General features: G+C 36.6%; 3 protein-coding genes across 5 annotated transcripts; 2 read left to right on the forward strand and 1 right to left on the reverse strand.

Moving 5' to 3' along the window:
- The first annotated feature begins 3,100 nt into the window (after positions 1–3,100).
- On the forward strand, positions 3,101–6,738 carry LOC137712832 (uncharacterized). Of its 3 annotated transcripts, XM_088684487.1 has the most exons (5): positions 3,101–3,229; positions 3,333–3,451; positions 3,759–4,599; positions 4,783–4,919; positions 5,670–6,738. In XM_088684487.1, the coding sequence occupies exons 3-5, from the start codon at positions 3,995–3,997 to the stop codon at positions 6,425–6,427; spliced, it is 1,500 nt and encodes a 499-aa protein (XP_088540613.1). In that variant the 5' UTR covers positions 3,101–3,229; positions 3,333–3,451; positions 3,759–3,994; the 3' UTR covers positions 6,428–6,738. The 3 variants fall into 3 exon arrangements, with proteins under 3 accessions (XP_088540613.1, XP_068308103.1, XP_088540612.1); XM_068452002.2 differs by lacking the exon at positions 3,101–3,229 and having other exon boundaries at positions 3,256–3,451; XM_088684486.1 differs by lacking the exon at positions 3,101–3,229 and having other exon boundaries at positions 3,273–3,451; positions 3,694–4,599.
- A 4,975-nt stretch (positions 6,739–11,713) lies between these two features.
- On the reverse strand, positions 11,714–14,424 carry LOC137712634 (putative UDP-arabinopyranose mutase 1). Its single transcript, XM_068451746.2, has 4 exons — positions 13,797–14,424; positions 12,727–12,977; positions 12,469–12,637; positions 11,714–12,327 (listed from the first exon to the last, which is right to left on the reverse strand). Exons 1-4 carry the CDS (start codon positions 14,121–14,123, stop codon positions 11,986–11,988), a joined length of 1,089 nt encoding a protein of 362 aa, XP_068307847.1. The 5' UTR covers positions 14,124–14,424; the 3' UTR covers positions 11,714–11,985.
- A 6,020-nt stretch (positions 14,425–20,444) lies between these two features.
- On the forward strand, positions 20,445–22,644 carry LOC137712403 (COBRA-like protein 4). The gene is made up of 6 exons (XM_088683713.1): positions 20,445–20,552; positions 20,663–20,742; positions 21,093–21,549; positions 21,754–21,910; positions 21,993–22,264; positions 22,346–22,644. The coding sequence occupies exons 1-6, from the start codon at positions 20,483–20,485 to the stop codon at positions 22,642–22,644; spliced, it is 1,335 nt and encodes a 444-aa protein (XP_088539839.1). The 5' UTR covers positions 20,445–20,482.
- Positions 22,645–23,064: the final 420 nt, after the last annotated feature.

Genomic DNA, 23,064 nt, shown 5'->3' on the forward strand with positions numbered 1-23,064 from the left:
GTTTTCTTCAGCCAACATATACTTTGCATTCACTCTGATGCCAAAGTTTTGTCGACATTTTATGCGTCGCATTAGACTTTGATTCATGGTTTACATTCGCTAATATCTAATCTGAATGCATACCTTTGATATTTCCTTGAAACTCAATTTCAAATAGAACGTAGAATAATTAATACTTCCCATTTGACATGGATCAATTCTCTTTTGGTCAAGACCTTCGTTTTAGTTGGAGACTTGCAAGTCTTTGTGATTAGTTTTGGGTATTCACACACATATTTTTATTTCTTACATACACCTCTAATTTTCGACCGTCGGATTAAATGAACTGAAAAATATTAATGATAAAAAATTAACAAAAATATGTGAAAGATAAAAATGAATGTTTGAGTATTATTATTCTTAATTTTTTTCGTTCTTCCTTCCTACATCGTCGGCAGAAATAAAATAAAAACAAAACATAATATTTGTGGTCCATATTATGTCATACTTTTTTTGGTGAACAAAGGGGGGTGAAGACACACCCCACAATATTATATGGCATACTTTTCTGCAGCTAGTTAACTAGAAGGATTTTTTTTTATTTCTTTGTTCTGTCCTTAAATGTACTTTACAACAAAAGAACTTGTAAATGAAGGACTAGTGTCGGTCAAATATTTGAATGATTATACTGGAAAGAAAATGTTTGGTTGATGTTTTGTACTGGTTGGAATATTTAGATGTGCCAAATTTATGACATCATATATTACCAGTCTTTTTTCTTTGATGATCCACCATATTGATTGTTATAACTTATATTTGGATTGAACTTCTTTTCAATTCTCATTTCTGGTAGTTAGTAAACACTTCAATGAACACGTCTCTTGTCGTTTCATACTCATTCTAATTTTCTTGTAACTCGATTCTTACGCACGCATATTCCTTCCTCTTATGATTCTTTTTAAATAATCATGCCCTAAAGACTTACCAAACACTCTTTTGCTTAGCGATTTAGTTTTACATTTTAACACTTTAGGGCGACAATCAAAGTGGATTTGTTTTAATGAAATCTCGATGATACAAAAGTGAAATTTTATTAAACAAATAAAGAAAATCAAACCGTACTTGACCTCTCACATTTATAGACAAATTTAACAGAAATGACTGCACCAACTTAGTTCAACTTTGTTCTAAATATTGAATTTTTAGTACTTGTTATCATCTTTATTTTTTGAACTTAATAGAGATGAGAGAAACTAAAAACATAGATAAAGATGTGAGTTTGACTAAAATAAGGAGAGACAAAGATGTTAGGAACTGAAAAATTATGCTAATAGTCGATTTTTTAATAAGAAAATACGCCCATGACTACATATTTTAGCGGTACTAGGATGTGCTATTAAAGGAGATTCCATTTCGCAGACTAGGCATCGACTAAAACATTGTTCTCTTTTGTACTCAAACTTGGATCACTCATTTGATGATTTAAATAAAAGTAATTAGAATATCGCTTAAATTATAAACAGAAACCTAGAGTTTGAATGTCATAACAAATGATAACCATTAAAGTAAAATGTGTTTTTACGTTCGTTCGAGATCCGGAAAATGGATAAAATCAAACTAAAATAAAAGTAACTAGAATATCACTTAAATTATAAACAGAAACCTAAAGTTTGAATGTCATAACAAATGACAACCATCAAAGTAAAATGTGTTTTTACGCCCATTCAAGATCCGAAAAATGGATAAAAATCAAACTAAATCATGTAAGTTACGATTTTGTAGTTTGTACTTGTTGCAAATTTTGGTCTTTGATCATTTGAGTGGATGGTGTTGGAATTTGCACGTCAAATCCTCCTTTTTCAAAAGCAAGTTAAATGTTGGGTTTGGCGGAAACTTCGCACCACCACCACTAATCCACCAGGCAGTAGGCACCACCCCATTCAAAGAAAGATCTGCACCCAAATCTTAAAGTTTATACCCAGCAGATTGAGAGAGAGGACTTCTGTGAAAGCACCCCATATCTGTAAGTGAGTTGTTCCATCCCCATTCTCCTTCGAACAGCATTTGCATGCACGCTCCAGCCAGTCAGGGCAGGAGTGATAGGTTACCACATGTTTAGTAACACACAAAAATTTAGAAAGTTGTGCAATTTGCACAATTGACACGTATTTTTTTCAGTTTTGTCAAATTACGACATGTGTTACACACTTTATTGCTACAAAAACATGTGTTATGCAGTTTTTTTTTTTCTTCCCTCAATAACATATTCTCTCTATTTTCTCTAGAAAACCTCATCAAATTTAAACCCTAGTTGAGTGACATGACGAAAATCGCCTTAAAATGGTATGTGTGCTTGTCACACGTCATCATTTGACGGAAAGATGGATGGAACTGGACATAGCCGCATAGGTGACAAATTGTATTGAGGGTGGTTAGTTGTAGATTCTTTTAATCTATATGGTAACTGCAAAAAACTAGAAAAACTTTAGGCCTTTGTGCAAATTTGCTAAAATAGTTGGACAGTATTGACTGTTGTTCGCATGGCTTTGGTCATTGGTGGTGGTCATCACGGGGCATGTTTTAATTCGAGCCAATGTTTTCCTTGCTTCCAAGGATTATTCTTAAACTAATCAAACTCTCTGCGTTTGGTCTCTAATAATTTTTTTTTTCAATGCAAAATAAAGGCACTTACGTCATATATCGTTGTACAAGTAAAGAGACACTTGAAAAAGAAAAAATTTCTTTTACTTATATAATGACATATGACTACCTTCTCGTGTTTCAGACCCGTTAAAAAATCCCGCGTAGGTGCTTATGAGCTTTATGTTTTCTATCTGCACTCGGATATATATTTCAATTTAAATTTGTGTTTTCAATCAAACTTCTGTCTGCAAGTTTCACTTCTACCAACAATTTTTTCCCCTCACTCACACCATATAGCAACAATATAGGCTCAAGATTTATCATTTATGCTCTCCTAACCATATCTTTTATAGAAAAAAACTTATAGATTCATGTTAGACCAGTCGATTGGGACAGTTTGTTTAATTCATTTTCCTACATCCAATAAAATATATCTCTATGTTCTCGTCTTTTATCGATTAAAATAGTTTAAAATATCAACTTGTACAAAAAAAATTGCTCTATTATTGTCTTGCAGTAATGAATTGAAAAAGAAATATAGGGTGGTTAATCGGAAGTGTGGAAATAGCAATGCCTTGGTCTGCTTGCCTGCCAAACAAAGGAAAAAGTGGGTAAACTTCTTTTGCTTTCTAACTTTAGTCTACTAAATTAAATAAAGTTGCAGTTCAGTTCAATGGTCTCGGACTCTCTCTCTCTCTCTCTCAAAACAGCAAGTTAGCTACTGCAAGCTCTTCCATGGAGTTTAATATTTAAAACTCTCTTCCAAATTTGGGTGTATCTGCCTCAACCCCGTACTACCACACTATACCAACTCTCCACCTTTACACTGGTATACTGAACTCTCTCTCTCTCTCTCTCTCTCTCTCTCTCTCTCTCTCTCTCTCTCTCTCTCTCTTTGGGCAGCTTTTGGTTATCCTTTCTATCAGGTGCTGATTAGTTTTTCCATTAAGTACCTGAATACTGTTGGCTTTTGTTTTCCCACTTATTCAGTCTTTTGCTTTCCAGTAAGCATGAATAGTTTTTTTACCTCTTCCTTCAATGCTTTTTGATTGAATTCAACTTGTTTTGCAGTTTGGTTATATTTATCTTAATATAATCCTGATGGGGTTTCCTTTACAATCTGTTTGGCTTCCCAGAAAATGATATTCGCATGAATTTGAACTCCAAGGAGAAAACTTGGTGCAGTCCCTTTTTTTTTTGGTATCAAGTTGGAATTTTTTTGGGTTTTGTAAAGTGCTAGTGATGATTCTCCAATGGGAGCCTATGGATAAATAATCAGTTGATCCTTGGGTAAAAAGTGTGATAATTTTATGGCATAATTTGAAGTGGGATTTGGGTAGAATCTGGTAATTTATAATTATTTTTACATGCAATGGAATCTTGGAGCTGTATTTCTGAAGGGAAAGGGTTTGTTGTATCAGATGGAACAATTTCACATACTGATTCACTTTCTAGAAGTAGAAATGGTTTGATGGGTTGGGAATTGAAAACCCCTTGTACTTTTATGGAAAGTCAAGGTTTTGGGGAGTTGGGTTTTCCAGAAATGGTGGGCAAACATTTGCAGAATGATTCAATTAGAGATGCAGTGAGCACAAGTATGTCCACCCCGAATTTGTTTTTCGGTGAAGACAAATCCTCTTCGAGGATTTCGAGCTCCATTGTGGACTCCAGCAGTAGGGATTGTTCACTCATTGACTTAAAACTAGGGAGATTGGCTGATCACAGAGATGTTCATAGCGCTAAATTGTCTAAAGGAACTCCCATGTTGTCTTCATCTGGATCATCAACACCCCCTAAGCGAATGCGCGTTTTGGGTGTGTATCCTCGGCCTGCCTACTGCCAGGTTTATGGTTGCAACAAGGATCTTAGCTCCTATAAGGACTACCACAAGAGGCATAAGGTTTGCGAGGTTCACTCGAAGACTGCAAAAGTTATTGTCAACGGCTTAGAACAGAGGTTTTGTCAACAATGTAGCAGGTTTGTCATGATTCATATTTTCTTGATTAAATTTCTTGTTCTTTGGTTTGTCACAAGCATTTGGCATTCTGATTTTTTGTGCGCTTCAGTTAATCCCAGCAGGATTTTGAATCGAACTGCTTTTCTAATGTTATGATTCTTATTGCTTGCTGATATAATATGTACTAGCTTCTGACCATACAGGTTTCATTTGTTGGGTGAATTTGATGATGGTAAGCGTAGCTGTCGTAGGCGCCTTGCAGGACACAACGAGCGGCGGAGAAAGCCTCAGATAGGGAGTCATCCTGGAAGAGCTGGGAGGTTCCCTCAGTCATTTGATGGTATTAATAAAATTTAATAATTCATTTCTGATCTAGATTATCCTTGCATTTCCTGGCGCCCACCCCTCCTTTTTGTCCTCAATGATTACAAACATACTGTCATCTCTTGCACATCCGTGTCCTCTATATATGGTTGACCCTTATCGATGAAAAATAGTTTTGTGACCCAATTTCTCCCTTACGATTGAGGCTTTGAGCGACTACCGTGTCGAAAATCAAGCCTTAGCAATGGAGGAATGTGTCCACTGGGTGCATATTGCAGCTGCAACATTGAGCTGAAACTTTTTGCCTCGGAGAGTTAGGCCTAATATACAATTGAAATTTATATTGAAATACGTAAGAGATAGTTTCTTTAAGTAAGTCAAGCTCCTTGAACACCACTATGGATGAAAAAGCCTTAAATAAGAGTCATCTTCTCTGTATGATAATATGTTCTTGTTACAATTTCTCTAGAATTCAACTCAAAACCTTCAAACGGGCCCAACACGCACCCAAATTTACAAAAGTTGTGTTTAATTTTCAAATCTGCAATTGCATTAACAGGTGAAGCCAACTAGTCACCAACAGTTAAACATTATGTGTTGTTCTCAAGACTCGTGTTTCATAAGACTCCAATCAAATGTAGTCTAAGGATTCTCCTCTATAATTTACCGTTCTCAGAGTGTCTAATTAGAGAATCATCACTCCATCTCTACTGTTTTGAAGCATTCGGATTTTCATTGCTTATTTTAAAGTATGCGTATCTTGCAGGTGGCAGATTTGAAGGGAATATGTTAACAACTGCATCTTTTATCTGCCAAGAGATACTCCCTACTGACATTCCTGAGAAATATGGAACGGGTAACTGGTGCAGGCACATAAAAGTTGAAGGCGGGACTCATTATAGGCCTTTGTCGGGGATGCCTCTTACAAACGGGCATCTGCATTCAAAACCTGTCTTCCCTTCTTACGATATTGGCAAACAGTATCCCTCATTTCATGAAAACGGTACTAATCCTTTAACTGCAAGCGTATTCAGTCAGAATGGTAGTCAATATCCACAAGACGTGAGAGGCCTAAGTTCCGGTTCACATTCTATTTTTCATGGGATCGCATTAGGAAGTCAAGATTTCAATGTTTTCAACACAACTTCAGCAGTTCCAGGATTATCAGGAATCTCAGACTCTGGCTGTGCTCGCTCTCTTCTGTCATCTCGATCACAGAACTCTTCAAGCTATTCGTCAGGAATTCCTTTCGCACGCCCCTTAGTCATACCAGCCAGCCGTAAATTCCCTTCTTCAGGAATGAATTCTGGAGCTAGGAGTCACCTGAGTCCCATACTGCTATCTAATGATTGTGATGACACCAATGATTTTGGAATCTCAGATGGGATCATCCAAGGATCAGGTTTTGCAAACACCAAAGATCGTCTACCCTGTCAAGATGGAGCCACTATCGACTTGCTTCAACTGTCATCGCAGCTCCAACAAGTAGAGGATCAACGGCAATCCATGCAGGCGAAGCAGTAAAGTGATGCTTTGTGCTGCCTGAGAATCACTTAAAAGTGATCTGCAAATAAGGTAAGTTGATGTGTACCACTGTAAATTTGAATTCTATCATGGTGGTTCGATCAAAAAGCCAAATGTTGCCTTGTATCATCGATTATATGCCACATTGAACAATGAATATGTCCAAAAAATATATTTGGACTCGACTTGAGAAATAAATCTCAGTCCCTAGTTCACGAACCTATCACTTTGTAATGTACATTAATCTCAGCTGTATTCTCAGTCCAGTTTCTCTTTGAATGCATTATATTACTATTTTGGACTTCCATTGATATCACAGAGTTAATTATTCCGTGTGAATGAGACAGGATGCGAACTGTGAATGCATGTCAGAGTTGGGAACAAATCTACCATGGATCTCCTTGAGAGACATTGATAGTAGCACTTGGAGTGTGCAAGAAGAAACTAGAAATCTTTGGTTTACCTTTAACCTGCTGCTACCTACCTTTTAGTTCACTTGTTTACGTGGTTAAATAATCGTCTTAACCTCCTGGTTCTCTTTATTCTCTGCATTCTGAAGAAATTTCGTTGATAAGTGCTGCTTTGAAACTGACATCCTTAGGAATAAGTTCTGTTTCTTACCTTTCTGCATACCTTTCACGATGAACGTTTTTTACTGATTCATATCGGAAGTGTTTAATTGTTTTGCTGTATGAAGTCGTAGGATCATTTCACTGCACCATCTTATATTACTAGTTATGACTTAAATCTTCTCTTGTTAAGCATAGACTATCCCCAAAAAGTTCAATAACAGGTGAGTTTGCAGGCGGCGTGAAACCAGCACAAGCAAAGGGTAAGTTTGTTTTCGCGGAAGAAAATAAAGACTTCATAAGTAAACCATGTCGAAGCGACGATAGTTCAAGAGCTGCTAGATATGCATCAGGCAAAATGGTTCTTACCAAATGCCCCGAAAACTTGCACACAAACAAATTAAGCTCCCAGAAATTGTTAATGGCTGATTTGCAGGGGCTGCATAGTGAATGTTGTCTTGTAGATCACATATATTTGGCTAAAGCTCCAAAGAAATTAACATAGGAATTGATCGCCGGCGCCATTTCAATGTATGTATTTTTTTGGTAACAAATGATGGTAGCGGGATCCCAGATCTATCACGCACTATCATATTTTTTTCAACTTGACCACATAGCATCAAGTGATTGATCCCGAATGCCACAACATTAGCGTCTCAGTTGGGTGTAAGTTATTCTCGACGGTTGCAATTGTTTGAGTTGAAAAAAACTCTTCTCACTGCATGGGTGGATGCTGTGCATATAGGAATATGCTTTTCTAACTCTGTGGTTATGTATCTTTCAGAACCCAGATCTGCTTTTACAAATCTGGCAATCCATAATGTTTGAGTTCAAAACTTTGAAAAGCAAAGGCTGCAGGCAGACTGGCAGAGGCAAAGGGAAATAATAGGATGTAGGGGTGGGTGATTGCATGTTATATGCTCAATTATAGTAATAGTTGGTCTCCTTTTTTAAAAAAAAAATGAAAGTACTGATAATGGATTAGGCAAGTCGAACTACATATAAGGTTAGGCCGTCGGACTATAGCTTTATTCTCCAAACCCGTACAAGGCAATTAGAAAGAATAAAGACCCCGGGATTAGCCATCAACTACAAAGTAGGCTACTTTCTTCCTGCTCGTAGCACTTAGAAGGGTCTCACTTATTTATTGAAATAACTCTAGTTGCTCTAACTTAACTTTCATTCCCATTTTTAATCTCCTTTGTGTGTGGGAGAGACAGCATGGACATGACCGCCGCATAGGGCAACTCTCTCATCGAGATTAAAGTGGCGTTATATAACACCAAAATACTGAAATTCTTTTGCTTAGATCTCTTCTGGTAGGAAAAAGGAAAGATAATTTCATTTGCTTCTCAATCAATTTGGTTGGATGTATTCTCACAAATTCAAATTTGAGAAACAAATAGCTTGTATGGTTGAGAAAAGCACCTTTTGGACGAAGGGACGCTAGGAAAGTGTTTAATTACTAAGAAGGAAAATGCTTCAAAACTCAACATTTTCCACAAGCTCTCACACATGAAATTTTGAACTAAATGCTGTGGGGGCATCAAAGTCATGTGGAAGAAGTAAGAAAATGAAGAACTTTGGCCCAAAACTCTCTCTTATGTGGGGCTATACTCCATTTCTTAAAATTGAATCTTGTTGCCGGCAAATCATACATACTAGTTTAAAAACTCATTCACATTGGGTGAAATTGTGGGTAACGTTGAGGTCCCACTGTCTCATGGAGAGAGAAGGCAGCTCTCATACCATAACAGCTCTCAAAACCTTCTAGTATATATTCAAGGGCATCACGTATGACAATAATAAAATCACACGGATTATTAATATTAACTTCGATGTGATGCTCTAAAACTTTAAAAATAGCTAGTGAAAGATTGCAATTTTCAAAAATTCTATGATGTTCCGGTGCATTTTAACAGTTGAATTATATTTTTTGTATTTTTAACCAAAAATCTAGTAGTTAAAAAAACTCGACGTATACAATACTTAGAACACCGTAGAAAATCCATGCTTGATACCGTCAAAGTTCAAACTTTGAAAACAACTCCACTTGTTTTGCCAAATTCCGTACTTGATGTTGAGTAATGTTCCAAGGATTTGAACGGCTTTATGTTCTAAAATATCATTACACCCACAAGTAATGAAATGTGCCAACTCGTTCTTTAGCATTCTAAAAAACCAAAATAGTGAACTTATTCTGATTTACGGGGAAGGGGATTCAAACTTGGACGTTCGTGGTTGATATCAGAGAGTTAATTATACCGTCTGTAATGTGATAGGATGCAAAGTGTGAATGCATGTCGGAGATGTGAAGAAATCTACCATGGATCTCCTTGAGACACATTGATAGTAGCACTTGGAGTGTGTAAGAAGAAACTAAAAATCTTTGGTTTACCTTTAACCTGCTGTTAACTACCCCTTTACTTCACTTATATGCGTGGTTAAATAATCGTCTTAACCTCCTGTTTCTTACCCTTCTGCGTACCATTTCGTAATGAACTTTTTTACTGATTCATATCGGATGTGTTTAATTGTTTTGCTCTATGAAGTCATAGGATTCTTTCACTGCATCATCTTCTATTACTAGTTATGATTTAGAACTTCTCTAGTTAAGCATAGACTATCCCCGAAAAGTTCGATAACAGGTGAGTTTCCAGGCAGTGCAAGCAGCACAAAAGTTTGTTTTCGCAGAAGAAAATAAAGAAGGATGCTTGCTTCGTAAGTAAACTATATCGAACCAACGATGGTTCAAGAGCTGCAGATATGCATCAGGTAAAATGGTTCTTACCAAATGCACCAAAAACTTGCAGAAAAACAAATCAAGCTCCCAGAAATTTACATGCAGTACAATCTAGCAATCATTTTTAATAGGCTAGAACACATTGTTGGTGGCTGATTTGCAGGGCCTGCATTGTGAATGTTGTCTTGTAGATCACATATATTTGTATTTCTTTGGCAATGAAGGATGGTGGCGGTATCCCAGATCTATCACGCACCATCATTTTTTTTATTTTTTATTTTTAACTAAATCACATAGCATCAAGTGATTAATCCTGAATGCTGCTTCATTGGCGTCTTAGTTGCGTGCAAGTTATTCTCGATGGTTGCAACTGTTTGAGTTGACAAAAACTCCTCACTGCATGGATGGATGCTATTCATATAGGAATATGCTTTTCTAATTGTGTAGTTATGTATCTTTCAGAATCCATATCTGTTTTACAAATATGGCAATCGACAATATTAGAGTTTAAATAAAGGCTGCAAGCAGTGGCAATGGGAAATAATAGGATGCAGGGGTGGGTGAGTGCATGTGATATGTTCAATTATAGTTCGTCTCCTTTTTTATTAATTAAAGGACGATAATAGATAAGGCGAGTTGAACTACACATAAAGTTTGATCGTCGGACAACAATAGTAACCTTATTCTCTAAACCCATATAAGGTGGTTAGAAAGAACCAAGACTCCAGGATTAGCCCTCAACTACAAAGTAGGTTGCTTCTTTCCTGCTCAGAGCGATTATAAAGGTCTCACTTGTTTATTAAAATAACCCTAGTTGCTCTAACTTAACTTTCATTCCTTTTTTCATCTCCTTTGTCCTTGGGAGAGAATCATGAGCATAACCGCTGCATAGGACAACTCTCTCAACGTGAATAGAGAGTGAGGTTATATGACACCAAAATACTGAAATTCAGTTTATTCTTTTACGAGATTTGTGAAACATTCAAAGTTACATGAACCTAACGAAGATTTTCTCCCATTTGTGAGGGACATGAGTGTGATGTTTTCCTGCCAAGGCAATAAGAAAAGGGAAAGATAACTTCATTTGCTTCTCAATCAATTTGTTTGGATGATTTATCACAATTTGAGAAACAAATAGCTTTTGTGGTTGAGAAAATCACCTTTTGGACGAAATGACTTAATAGAAAAGTGCTTAATTACTAAGAAGGGAAATGCTTCAAAACTAAACATTTTCCACAATCTCTGACACATGAAGGTTGTGGGGGCATAAAAGTCATGTCAAAGAAGTAAGAAAATTAAGAACTTGGGGCCAAACGTTCTCTTATGTGGGTCCATACTCCATTTCTTGATATTGAATTTTTTTCGTCGGCAAGTCATACAAGCTCGAGAGAAGGGCAGCTCTCATATCAAAACAGACCCGCATAGTTTTGTAGGACTAAGCTAAAAAAATGTCGTGCTTAAACAGTCATAAAAGTCACGTACTACCAAACTTAACATCGATGTGATGACCTAAAACCTTCAAAAGAACTAGTGAAAGATTGCAATTTTCCAAAATTTTACGATGATCCGGATATTTTAACCGTTAAATTTTAGTTTTTATATTTTTAACAAAATATCTAATGGTTGAAAACCTCGAAGTAGACAACTTCGAAGTTCAAACTTTCAAAACAACGCCACTTGTTTACCAAATTCCGTACTTGATGTTGACTAATGTTCCAAAGGTTCAAACGGCTTTATTTTCCAAAATATCATTACACCCACAAGTAATGAAATCCCCCAACTCATTCTTTAGCATTTTAGATGCCGGGAATGATGTTCGAAAAGTCCGCAAACAAAAGAAACAAAAAACTACGGAACTTATTCTAGTTTACGGACAAGAGAGATCCAAATTTATGCGCAAAAAGACGAACACACTGTCCCGGCCAATTGCCCTAAATTACGTCGGACAGAACGAAAGAGAGAAAACAAACAGTATAACCAACAAAACTGTCACTGAGTCGTCGTTGAATCGAATAAACAAGCTAACACTTTCAAATGTATAATGGCAATACATATCCGTCATCAAATTATTGTTCTAAGCTCATAGAACTGAGATAAACACGAAAATATCTTCTCCGACCTGCAAAATAAATACTCCCTTGGCTCGAAACCAAAAGCTCAGAAGCTCGGAAAAAATGACGATCAGATTACAAACCAACCCTATGACTGAGTATAGAAAGCAATGATAATGTCAGCCGAAAATCAATCTATTTCGCAACAACTCCATTGGCCTCAACAGCCTTTCCTTCGACTGGGTTCAACTCATCCCATGCTTCGACCCATGTGATCATGGCATCTGCAAGCTTGATGAAGTAGTCATCGACCTTGCCGAGTTTGGCCTTGACTTGCTTGGAGAGTTCAAGGTAGCAGCCCTGGACGGTGGTGCAATCCTTTGGGAGGGTGGCGGACTGGAAAAAGGGGATCAACTCCTCTTGCCAGTAGATTCCTTTGTATTCCTTCTTAAGGTTCACAAATGGGTTGCTTGCCTTGCTATGCCAGATGTAGGGCAATCCTGTCTTAACTCCCAACCCCAAGTGGTCACAGATAACCTATAAATCCAACAATGACAACTCATGTGAGCCACTAAAATTCGAAAACACAAGGCAGGGTGTTTTGATTTCGAAATCATTGCAATGTAATAACAAAGGACTATACAGATTTATAGGCTCTAAAGGTATTTTGAGAGATACCTTCATGCACCAGCCAGCCCACATGTCGTCGTAGCGCCCGATTGGCTGACCATCACCCATGAGTCCGAAGTACATAGCAGGTCCAATCAACTCACGGTTGAATGCCAGATTCATGCCGCACATGGGAAAGAGAGTTCCCTTGGGAATGGTCAGGACTGCATCCACAAACCTGGAAACACGGCGACATTATAGTCAGCAAGCATTTTATAAACTCACATACACAATTTCCAATGGATGGAAAATGGCAGAACAATGTACCTGGTATTTCTCTCTAGAGGCTTAACAAGCTGGGTGGGAGCATCATAATCCGGGATGTTGAGCCAGAGGCCGTGAGAAACAGCAGTTGGGATACCTTCACGCAGACTGAAGGGGTATCCACGAACGAAATCTGCACCTTCACGGTATGGGTCGTACAGGGTGTTGAAGAAAAATGGAGTTGATGGAGACAGAAGGTTCTTGATATGCTGCTCAAGAGCATTGATATCTTTGCCAGAAGGATCCTTAGCAACCTGCATTTTCACAAAGAGTACCATACTTCAGTTAGAACACCACAGTTTCACAAGAATTGTACATACCGATGAAAGCTGAAACACATTCGCACCACAAAAACTGCCAATTTCATCAATGGTTCAAAACAAGGATCATTGACCACTCAAAATTCGGATAAGTGAAACCAAAATTCAACATTGCCAACTTAATCAAGATTTATAGCCTTAAACTATGAAGTGTAAATCCGAAAGTAATCTGAATAGGGTGCAAGGTGGAGATCTGTGAATGTGGTAACAATATATCAATTAGCCTAGTGCTGAACCATTAAGATTTACGCAAACGAAACGAAACGAAATTGTCAACCCATCATTCCAAAGCTTTGCTATCATAAGAGCGCAATTAAATTGACATGCTATCACCGAAACCGGATCAGAAGACAATGACTAAACAAACCCATCTCTGCACAAGACATTAAGTTTACCAACCGAAAGAACTCATGGTAAGAAACAGATCCAACCAAAGGAAACTCAGATATTAACATATAACTCAAAAGAAACACAGATCAAAGCAGGTAATGCCTATCAAGATAATAAACGAAGGGCATAAGTCAAAAACATTAGCAGCAGAAACAGATCTAAACAACAAAAGCAACAGAATTTCGGCACAGACTAATCAATTCGAGTCGAATCGAAATTCAATTGAACTACAAGATTTAAAAAAACCCCAACAAAACCCATATCCCAAAACCCACCAAGATCCAAGCTTTTCAACTCAAAAATCAAATCCCACATCCAAAACAGCCCCAACTAAGATCCCGAGTTTTCGAAACCGATACTTACAAAGCAATCGTCGTCGATGGTGAAGATGTACTTCTTCTTGGAGACCATGTAGCCGAAGCATCTGCAAGCAGAGTCCTTGAAGGAGATGCAGGACGCCTTGGGACCCAGAATCCGGTTGATGTCGTTGCGGTTGTAGAGCTCGTAGTCGAAGCCTTCCGGGACCTTGATCACCTTCGACGGGTCGCCGTCCTGGACGATGATGAGGTGGTACTGCTGGAAGAAGGGCCTCCACATCTCGAGGAAATCGAGGTTTCGGATGGTGGGGATGACGATATCAAGCTCATCTTTCAGCAGAGGGGTCGGGGCGACCTTACTGTACTGCGCCATGGCTGCAGCGGCTTCTCAATGACGGAGAGAGAGAGGGAGAGATGGGTTGGAGTTCAGAGAGAGCGTTGGGTTGGGAGTGTGGGAGATGCGCCTGTGTTTGAAGTATTTGAAGGCTTGTTGACACGTGCGAAGAGGGAGGAGAGATGTATTAGAATTTACAGTTTGTAATTACAATTACAAATGTAAATTTGTAAGGATTTTGATTAGTTAACACAATTTGAGATTATGTGGGATTTTTTGGGATTTAGAAGTGAATGAAATATTTTTTTTGGTATTGTGAAAATTGGAAGAGAATTCAAGTGGGATTTGAAATGTTGGAGAGAAGTAGATTTGATCAAATTCTATTTCTTAATGGGTCAAATAAGAGGGATGAAATATTTTTTTACTCATTATGTGTGTGATTTCTATTATTGATTGACACGTATTAAAATTATGACAACAAAGTAAACAAGAGTTAAGTTTATAAACACATGTCAATCAATGATAAAAACTGGCCACAAACAAAATAAGCATAGAAAATTTGAATTTAAAATGTAATTAGTAGAAAAGTAAAAAGGCAAAATAACAATCATGGTGTAATTTACTAAGTTTTTTTTCTTCTAATAAATGTCTCCCCTAATGTATTTCTAGATCTTAGGGATTTTCTTCTGTTAATGTTGTAGGCCTTTATTTAATAAAATAATATGGATAAATTTTTAAGAAAAAAAATAATGGAATTATAGTGAGAGTAAGTTAGGACATATTCCTGAATATCATTAATTGTATATGACAAAGAGATACTCTTGAGGCTTAAATGTTATAATGGTCCCTGTATTTTAGTCATTAGGTCAATTAAGTTTATGTGTTTTCAATTTGGCCAGTTTGATTATTGTGTTTATCTTCGTTAGCTAATTAAGAATATTTCTACTTAATTTCTGTAAATAATTTATAAATTATTATAAATTTATTTGTTAAATTATAATTTATTTGATTTAAAATATTTAAAATTAAAAAAATAATAAAAATTAAAAGAATATTTATTCTCCTTCCAACTCTCTGACCTCCTCTCTTTTCTATGTCACAACCTTCATCATTTTTCAGATTAGAAGTTTTATTTCTTATATGTGTTATTTCTCATTGATTTGTAGGGTAATTATTTCTCATATGAATTTTCTTGTGAATTTTTTAAAAGAGATTGAATGAAATGTCCTTAATCGGCTAACAAAAACAAACACGATGACTAGATTAGCCAAATCGAAAACGTTTTTCTACTTTTTCTATAGAGCATTATCAACACGCTTTGAATCATAGTCAATTCTTGTAACACTTTGACGTACAATCACGTCAAAGCAGCTTAAATCACGGGGATCATTGGCAAAAAAAAGCATAAAATCTTGGTAAAACCCCACTATCAACCCCAAGCAAGAGTTTAATTTGGGGAAAACCCACCGTCCGCGGTGGCATTGGGTACGCGACTCCTTCAAAGCCGCCCGTGGCTTCTTGTATCTTTGGACATTTCTCTCCTCCTTTCAAATGTCAATTTCTCGTTTGTCCTTGTGGAATCCCAACTCCCGAACCCATTAGGACGCGGCCACGTCCCCAGCCCCACCTGTTCCCGACCGACACTTTCACTACTTTGAGTAATAGGAACACTGGACTGGATCCAAGCCCTCTGCCGTAGATCTCGAACTTGAAACAAAGAGATTTTTTTGTGTACCGGAAATACGGTTCGGTACATCAAGTATTATAATACAATTAGTTATAATTTTTTTTTAGTTATAAATAATTATACTATTACATTTGGTGTATTGAACCGTGTCATTTTCAAACTAAAAAATCTTATGTCTTTGAGGGTCAAGTATTGACAGATTTTTCAGTATATCTAGAATAAGGAGTAGTACACCATATGTCACTATGCAAGTGGTGAGATACTTGTTTGATCAAGTGGTATTCTTCTTCACTCGTAAATGAAAAATCTTATATTCGATTCTTGCCAAAGGCGAATTTGATTCACATTATTGCTAGCACATTATGAGACTGAGCCACTCATCACCATTTTAGTGTAAATAATATCGTTTATTCAAAAAAAAAAAACTTGAAAAAAAAAACTTCACTTTACTTATATAATAATACGTGATGTACCTATGTTCCAGACATGTTAAACGTCTCTTCATTTACTGCACAGTGTTGTTTGGTCAATAGAATTTCACAATCTTCCTTCCCGTTTACCCTTCTTTGAAAAAGGTAGATCCAAAAGTTGAAATGTGGGATTTAATTAGTATAGTTTGTTCATTTTGGTCTAATGGTTTTTGAAATTACTAGTGGATCATGCACGTTATCAGTTGGTTTAGCAGTATTTAGTTTTTATTTAGTCGAAGGAGATTTCGTGTTCGATTTATATAAATATAAGAGCAACAAATATATTTGTGTGAATTCGGTACAATTTGTAGTTGGGTTAACAATCTATACCCACAACAAAACTAAACCACTACAACAACGTTAACCACGTAGCACGCCTAATTAAATATCAAACTTATCATAAGTATTCATTTTTCTCTCTTATCCTTGTGAGTTGAACTTGAGAGAGTTTCCAATTAAGAGAAGACAATTACCCTCAGACCAAATGCTAGTTGATATTGTCACACGATAGTAACCTTCTACACGATCTTATACAAACACATGGAAAATTCATAATTTAAAGTACAATATTATTAATAATCCGTTCATATAACGTATGTTAGTTGTATCACTTGAGAGTATTTCGATAAACAACCCTAACTAACAAATTCTCTTAGTTATGGTTTGATTTGACCTTCATTTTAATAGGTAAATTAGGCAGCGGTGGTACATAGTAAATGCACCATACCAAACTCTACCAGAAAAGCAGACACCCCACCTTACAAAAATTCGGTCTCTAGGGTTTCGTTTCATGCACATAAAATCTTTAAAATTTAGTAGCAGCCCTCCACCTTTCCAGCAATGATGAGGAAAAGCAATAGTCCACGATCGCCACACACATCCCTTTAAATTATAGATTAAATTGGAACTTGAGATACAGAAAATACGGATTGAAATTTTCTCCAAATCTCACACTTTGAAACTCATGGACCGAGCAATCTAGATCGTTAAAGGGAGATTTTTGAGTGTTAAAGAGTGATTGTATGTGAGGTGGGTAAGTGAAATGAAAGACCAGATAATTTAAATTGAATAGTTTGCTGGCTCCGAAATGTGAGATCCAGAGAGAATCACACCCCTAGAAAATACCACAACCACACTACCACCTCTGAGTACAAGAGAGAAGTGATTCTCTATTTTAATACAAGTGATAATGAAGAAGGGAGAGTCAAACCTAGTTTCTCGGGTGTAAAAATAAATATTTTTAATCACTTTGAACTAAAAACTCTTACAACAAATAAAGATGTATCATAAAAATGACACATATTATTGTATTATTAGTACAGAACGCTCTTGTCATGAAAATTGCCCTTACAACATAAAGCAGTGTTAGTTAATCTAGATACTATAGAATAAGTAGAAGTGCACGACATGTCGTCAGGGAGTCAGATATTAGAGAAACGGAAGCTCATCGGGATTGGCGACATGAGCTGGGGAGGTTTTTACTTGCCGTAACGTGAGCGAACATGTTCTGTAGTTGAAAATTTGCTAAAATACCACCGACATGCCAACTGGTGCCCACTTCCTGCCAATGAATATATACAAAATTACAAAGACATCCCCCTTTCCTTTTTTTTTTTTTTATACGAAAATTAATGAAAATTGATTGAGAACTTTGAATTTTAATTAAAATGACAAAAATGTGTTGTAAGTGAATACTACTAAAAGTGACTTTTTAGAGTAAAAATATCTTTAACATTAAAAGTGAACAATATCATGAGTGTTTCGTTAAAACTTTGTTTTTTTTTTTTCTATAATTTTTTGTGGTTTTGTTACCATTTGTACATGGGCTGTGTTAGTTACATGCTCGTTTTTATCTTTCACGTACTTTTATTAATTTTTTGTTATTGATTTTTTTCAATTCATGCAGTTCGATGATTGAAAATTGAGAGAGGTAATGTGAGAAATAAAAATGAGTGTATGAATATCATTGGGTTAATTTAAAAAAAAAATGTTAGATTATGGCAAGCATGATTGCTTTTGCTATAAAACAAATGGGAATATGGGATACTCCCACTAATCTACTTTTGATTCATCATTAGTCTCTCTAACTATACTAGTTAGATCCCATCGAAATTTGATTAATCAAATTCTTTTTTCTTTCACCAATGAAATATCTCCAGATGTCCTGTGTCTTTTATTCTCTCATTGAAATATCACTTGCATAAAAACTATCAAGATTTTATAGTCGGGTTAATAACTTACTATTAATTACACTGATATTGTTTTAACTTAACACTCTGCACAACTAGACAGATATTGAGCTTTATAAAAAAGTTGTAATTTAAAATTTTCAAGTTTTCAAAGTGGATTACATTTTTCAACAAAAACAATCAAATTGAACTTATTAATAGGCCCTTTCCACAAGTTTAGAAGAGCATAAAATCCAACCATGGAAGCCCATATTAGTCTTGAGCTTGTAACCCAACCCACCAACCACCAATGTTATTAGGCCTTTTCTTTTACAATTCTAAGGCCCTGGGTGGCCAAGAGGAGACTGGAAAGCCCAGTCCAAATCAATTTTCCTTGTGTTCTTGAGTTTTACTTGTAAATATGGTGTTTGTACATATTCAGAAGAGTGCTATAAAACTATACATGCAGACAACCAGATGGGAATCATGGGATATGGCAAAATGACTATTTAAAAGGGTCCCAGGGGAAGGTAAATTTAATACTACAACGTTTCTACGGTTTGGAGAAAAATTTAGGTAGGAGTGTCTGACCACGTCATTTGTAGACATCTCTTACAAAAGCATAGACTCTCCTATTTAGTATTTATTGTGCACAAAGTGATTGTTCCTTGCAGTTGGTAATCATTTATGCCAACGTACCCTACCATTCTAATCACCAAATATTTAGTACGCGGTGTATAAATTTCATCAACTTTACTCACTATTCATAATTTCATATATAACTTCATCTTAGCAATCTGAATTTTGTTTGTTTTGTAAATAAAAATATAAAAATATGCGATCTTAGCTTCTTGGAGTAGGACGTATAGCGTCTAGACTCAAACTTGAAGGCCTGTTAACTACATTGAAATATTTGGGAATTGAAGAGAAAATCAAGAAGGAAGATGAAGAAAAGGATGAACAGAGATCTTAGAGAGAGGGTTTAGAGAGAGAAATCTGATTTGTATTGACTGAAAGAATAAAGAATTACACAAGTACACACATTGTTTTTATACTAGTAAGCCTAACAACGGTAACTAAATACTAACAAACTTGCTAACTATATTTCTAACTGTATCCTTAATAAGGCCCACCGCCCTTCCCTCCATTTCAATTCCAAGCACTGTTCAAATCTCAAACTATCTGCAGATTTGATGCTATACAAATGTCTTTTAGGCAAAGCACATCATGTTCCAAGAAGATGCCACTTAACATGGTTTTAGAAAACGTGGATAGATGAAAATATATAGACGAAAAAAGATCAAAAAAATAGTATGAAAAAGCTGAAATTAATTAGTTATGCAGGTCACAGTCAGCATTTGGCAAGAAGCTTGTGCAATCTATTGCTTTGTCTCCATAAGTGCTTTTCCAAACGGTGCACTGGTAGGTTGGTGAATTAAAAGCAATTTTGTGCTTCCAAAAAGCACCAGAATATTATTTAATTTTGGCCTCAGCTGCAGATACTCATACTGTAGATCCTGCAATGTAAAGAGAATAAGGGACAAGGAGAAAATGTTAAATTATTTGACCAATATTTTTCTGATCTAAGCAATACTCTTGATAGATGCAGGAAGTTGACTTTTCTTGCTTAAAAACATAGGGGCTTGGTTGACCTAGTTAAACTTGGTATAAAATATGAGCAACTTTGTATCTAATTATAACATTAATCAGCAGCTTATCATCTTAAACCTGATCAGACGTCTTAACTGATTGGTTATAAACACCGAAAAAATGGGAAGATCCCCTCATCGTCCGAGCCCACCTTCGCCGGCCGGCAGGATCAATGTTGCTGCAACAAGGAATCTTCCATGCCTTTAAATTTTTATATACTGCAGACGTATATACATTCCTCATATACATATACTTGTGTCGCAATCAAGTACATGAGAACATGACATCTGTAAAAACCCTAGCACAAGATATACTATTTGATTTGAGCTTAGTTGCTTATAAATACTGACCTTTCGACAATCGTATCGTACCAATTAAATACGTTGTTCAAAAAACCCTAGGCAGCATATTGGAAGTTAATCCATGGAGAGTAGGAAATGTAAAAGCACATTGTTTGCATCTGTCGTGTGTTTCACAATATTTTCTTATGCAGGTGAGATTTTTAGCTGTAATTAGAACTCTAATTAGGAATATGATTCCTTGATTAAGCATCGTTGCTTGTTCTAACTTGCCTTTTTTTTTTCTTTCCGGTCGTGTTAGTAGTGGCTTATGATCCGTTTGATCCAAAAGGGAGCATAAATATCAGATGGGATGTTGTTTCTTGGACTTCTGATGGCTATGTGGTGAGTGCCACAAGAACTTGTAAAACATTTTTTTTGTTGTGTTTTTGGTATGAACACTTTGCGTAACCCTAACAATTAATAAATTCAAAAAGTATAAAATATGAAAAAAAGTATCATGTCCAATGAATATTCCTCCAAAATTGTCAAAAAAGTACACAGAAATGATTCAAATCAATGCCAGCCTTTTTGTATAAGGTCAACTTTGTAATCTTATTTGTTTATTAATTTTCTTAGATTTTTGTTTATCTTAAGTTATGATTAAGCTCTAATTAATACAAAGATTCAAGCATTTAGAATCTCCAAAAAGTTCATTAAAACAAATGCTTATTAATATTACCTTGATTACCCAGGCTGCGGTGACAATAAGCAACAACCAAATGTACCGCCCCGTCACGAGCCCAGGGTGGACGTTAGGATGGACATGGGCTAAAAAGGAGGTGATCTGGTCCATGGCGGGAGCTCAAGCCACTGATCAAGGATACTGCTCCAAGTTCAAAGGAAATATTCCACACAGCTGCTCAAAAAATCCTTCAGTTGTTGACTTGCCTCCTACGGCTCCATACAGCCAAAGATTTTCTGATTGCTGCAAGGGTGGTGTGTTGGAATCACTTGGACAAGACCCCTCAGCTGCTGTCTCGGCATTTCAGCTGAGTGTCGGGCATTCAGGTACCTCGAATAAAACAGTAATACCACCCAAGAATTTTTTCCTGCTTGGTCCTGGGCCGGGGTATACCTGCAGTGCTGCAACCATTGTTCCACCCTCAGTCTCCTACTCGCCTGATGGTCTGCGTAAGACTCGAGCAATGAGTAAGTTTTACCGTTCGAACAAATTGTGCCCAAAGTGTCACATTCTATCTTTTGATCATATCTTCGCATGTACATGCAATAGCGTTTCAACTAGTGGCCTTTGATTTCATATGTTTCAGCATGTGGTTTATAAATTGCTTCGACAGCAAAATAAGAAACGGTACGTCTCTCTAACATGTAAATATCGTGTTCCCTTTTTGGCAGTGACATGGAGTTTAACCTGTAGTTACTCGCAAGTGCTGGCTTCCCAGAACCCTACTTGTTGTGTCTCTCTGTCATCTTTTTACAACCCGATGATCACTCCCTGTCCGTCTTGTGCTTGTGGCTGTCAAAATAAGAATAACTGCGCGTCAGTACCCTCGTACCCACAACTTTCTTAGCCAAATCAATTTCGAGACTTGTAAGTTTATATTATCTGCCCTCTAACATTAGAACATATGCAGGGACAATGACCCTTCAAGTGTCGTAAGTTTGAAAACCGTAGTTCAGAAAAATGCATCAATCTTACAATGCACAGATCACATGTGCCCAATTCGAGTCCATTGGCATGTGAAGGCTAACTACCGAGCGTATTGGCGCGTGAGGATTGCCGTCACAAACTTCAAGTACCGGATGAATTACACACAATGGACTCTTGTTGCTCAGCATCCAAATCTCAATAAACTTGCTAATGTTTCAAGCTTTCTCTATAAGCCACTCATTCACTACAACACAAGTAAGTTTACAATGGAACTACAATATTTGTACATTAGTACTATTCATTTTTCTCAATCTGTTACACTTTGATTATGTACAGACGACACTGGCATGTTTTACGGCATAAAAAATCTTAACGACCTACTAATGGAAGCTGGAACCGGTGGACATGTTGAATCAGAGCTTATTCTCCAAAAGAACACGAAGGAATTCACGTTGAAGCAAGGTTGGGCATTTCCATTGATGATTTACTTCAATGGTAATGAATGCAAGATGCCCCTTCCTGATATATATCCATCCCTACCCAGCTCTACTAATTCAAATCCAATTTCATCGTCTACACTAGCTACCCCTTTGCTTTCAGCACTACTACTAGTTTTCTTCAGCTCCCATCACTAAGGACGCGACCAAAAATCTGAATGATGGTTTTGAAGATGCTCCCTCTTCATCAATACAACTAATGGAAGGATTGGACAAGAAAAGATTGGGAGTGTCTGAACTCTGTCACTGTATGCCTGTAGAGTTGTGATCAAGTTCAGAAAAGTTGAACAAATGTTTAGAATTATATCCAAATGTATAGAGAGACAAGACACCCATATACTAGCAGAGGATAATATGGAGATCCAAACATAACTGATGGAATGTTTAGAGTATCTCTATTTCCCGAAAATGATCTAGTGACTATCAGTATAAAGATCTTTCCATCGTGTTCGATTATAGCAGTTAGTTAGTAACCTCGGAATCTAAAGCCAAGAATCCAGTTCCAACAATGCACTTTTGAGACAGAGAAAGCGGAACTGCTTGACGCTGCATATTAGA

This window comes from Pyrus communis, chromosome 14 (genome assembly GCF_041283825.1).
Source record: "Pyrus communis isolate YQ-2024b chromosome 14, ASM4128382v1, whole genome shotgun sequence".
Taxonomy (NCBI): domain Eukaryota; kingdom Viridiplantae; phylum Streptophyta; class Magnoliopsida; order Rosales; family Rosaceae; genus Pyrus; species Pyrus communis.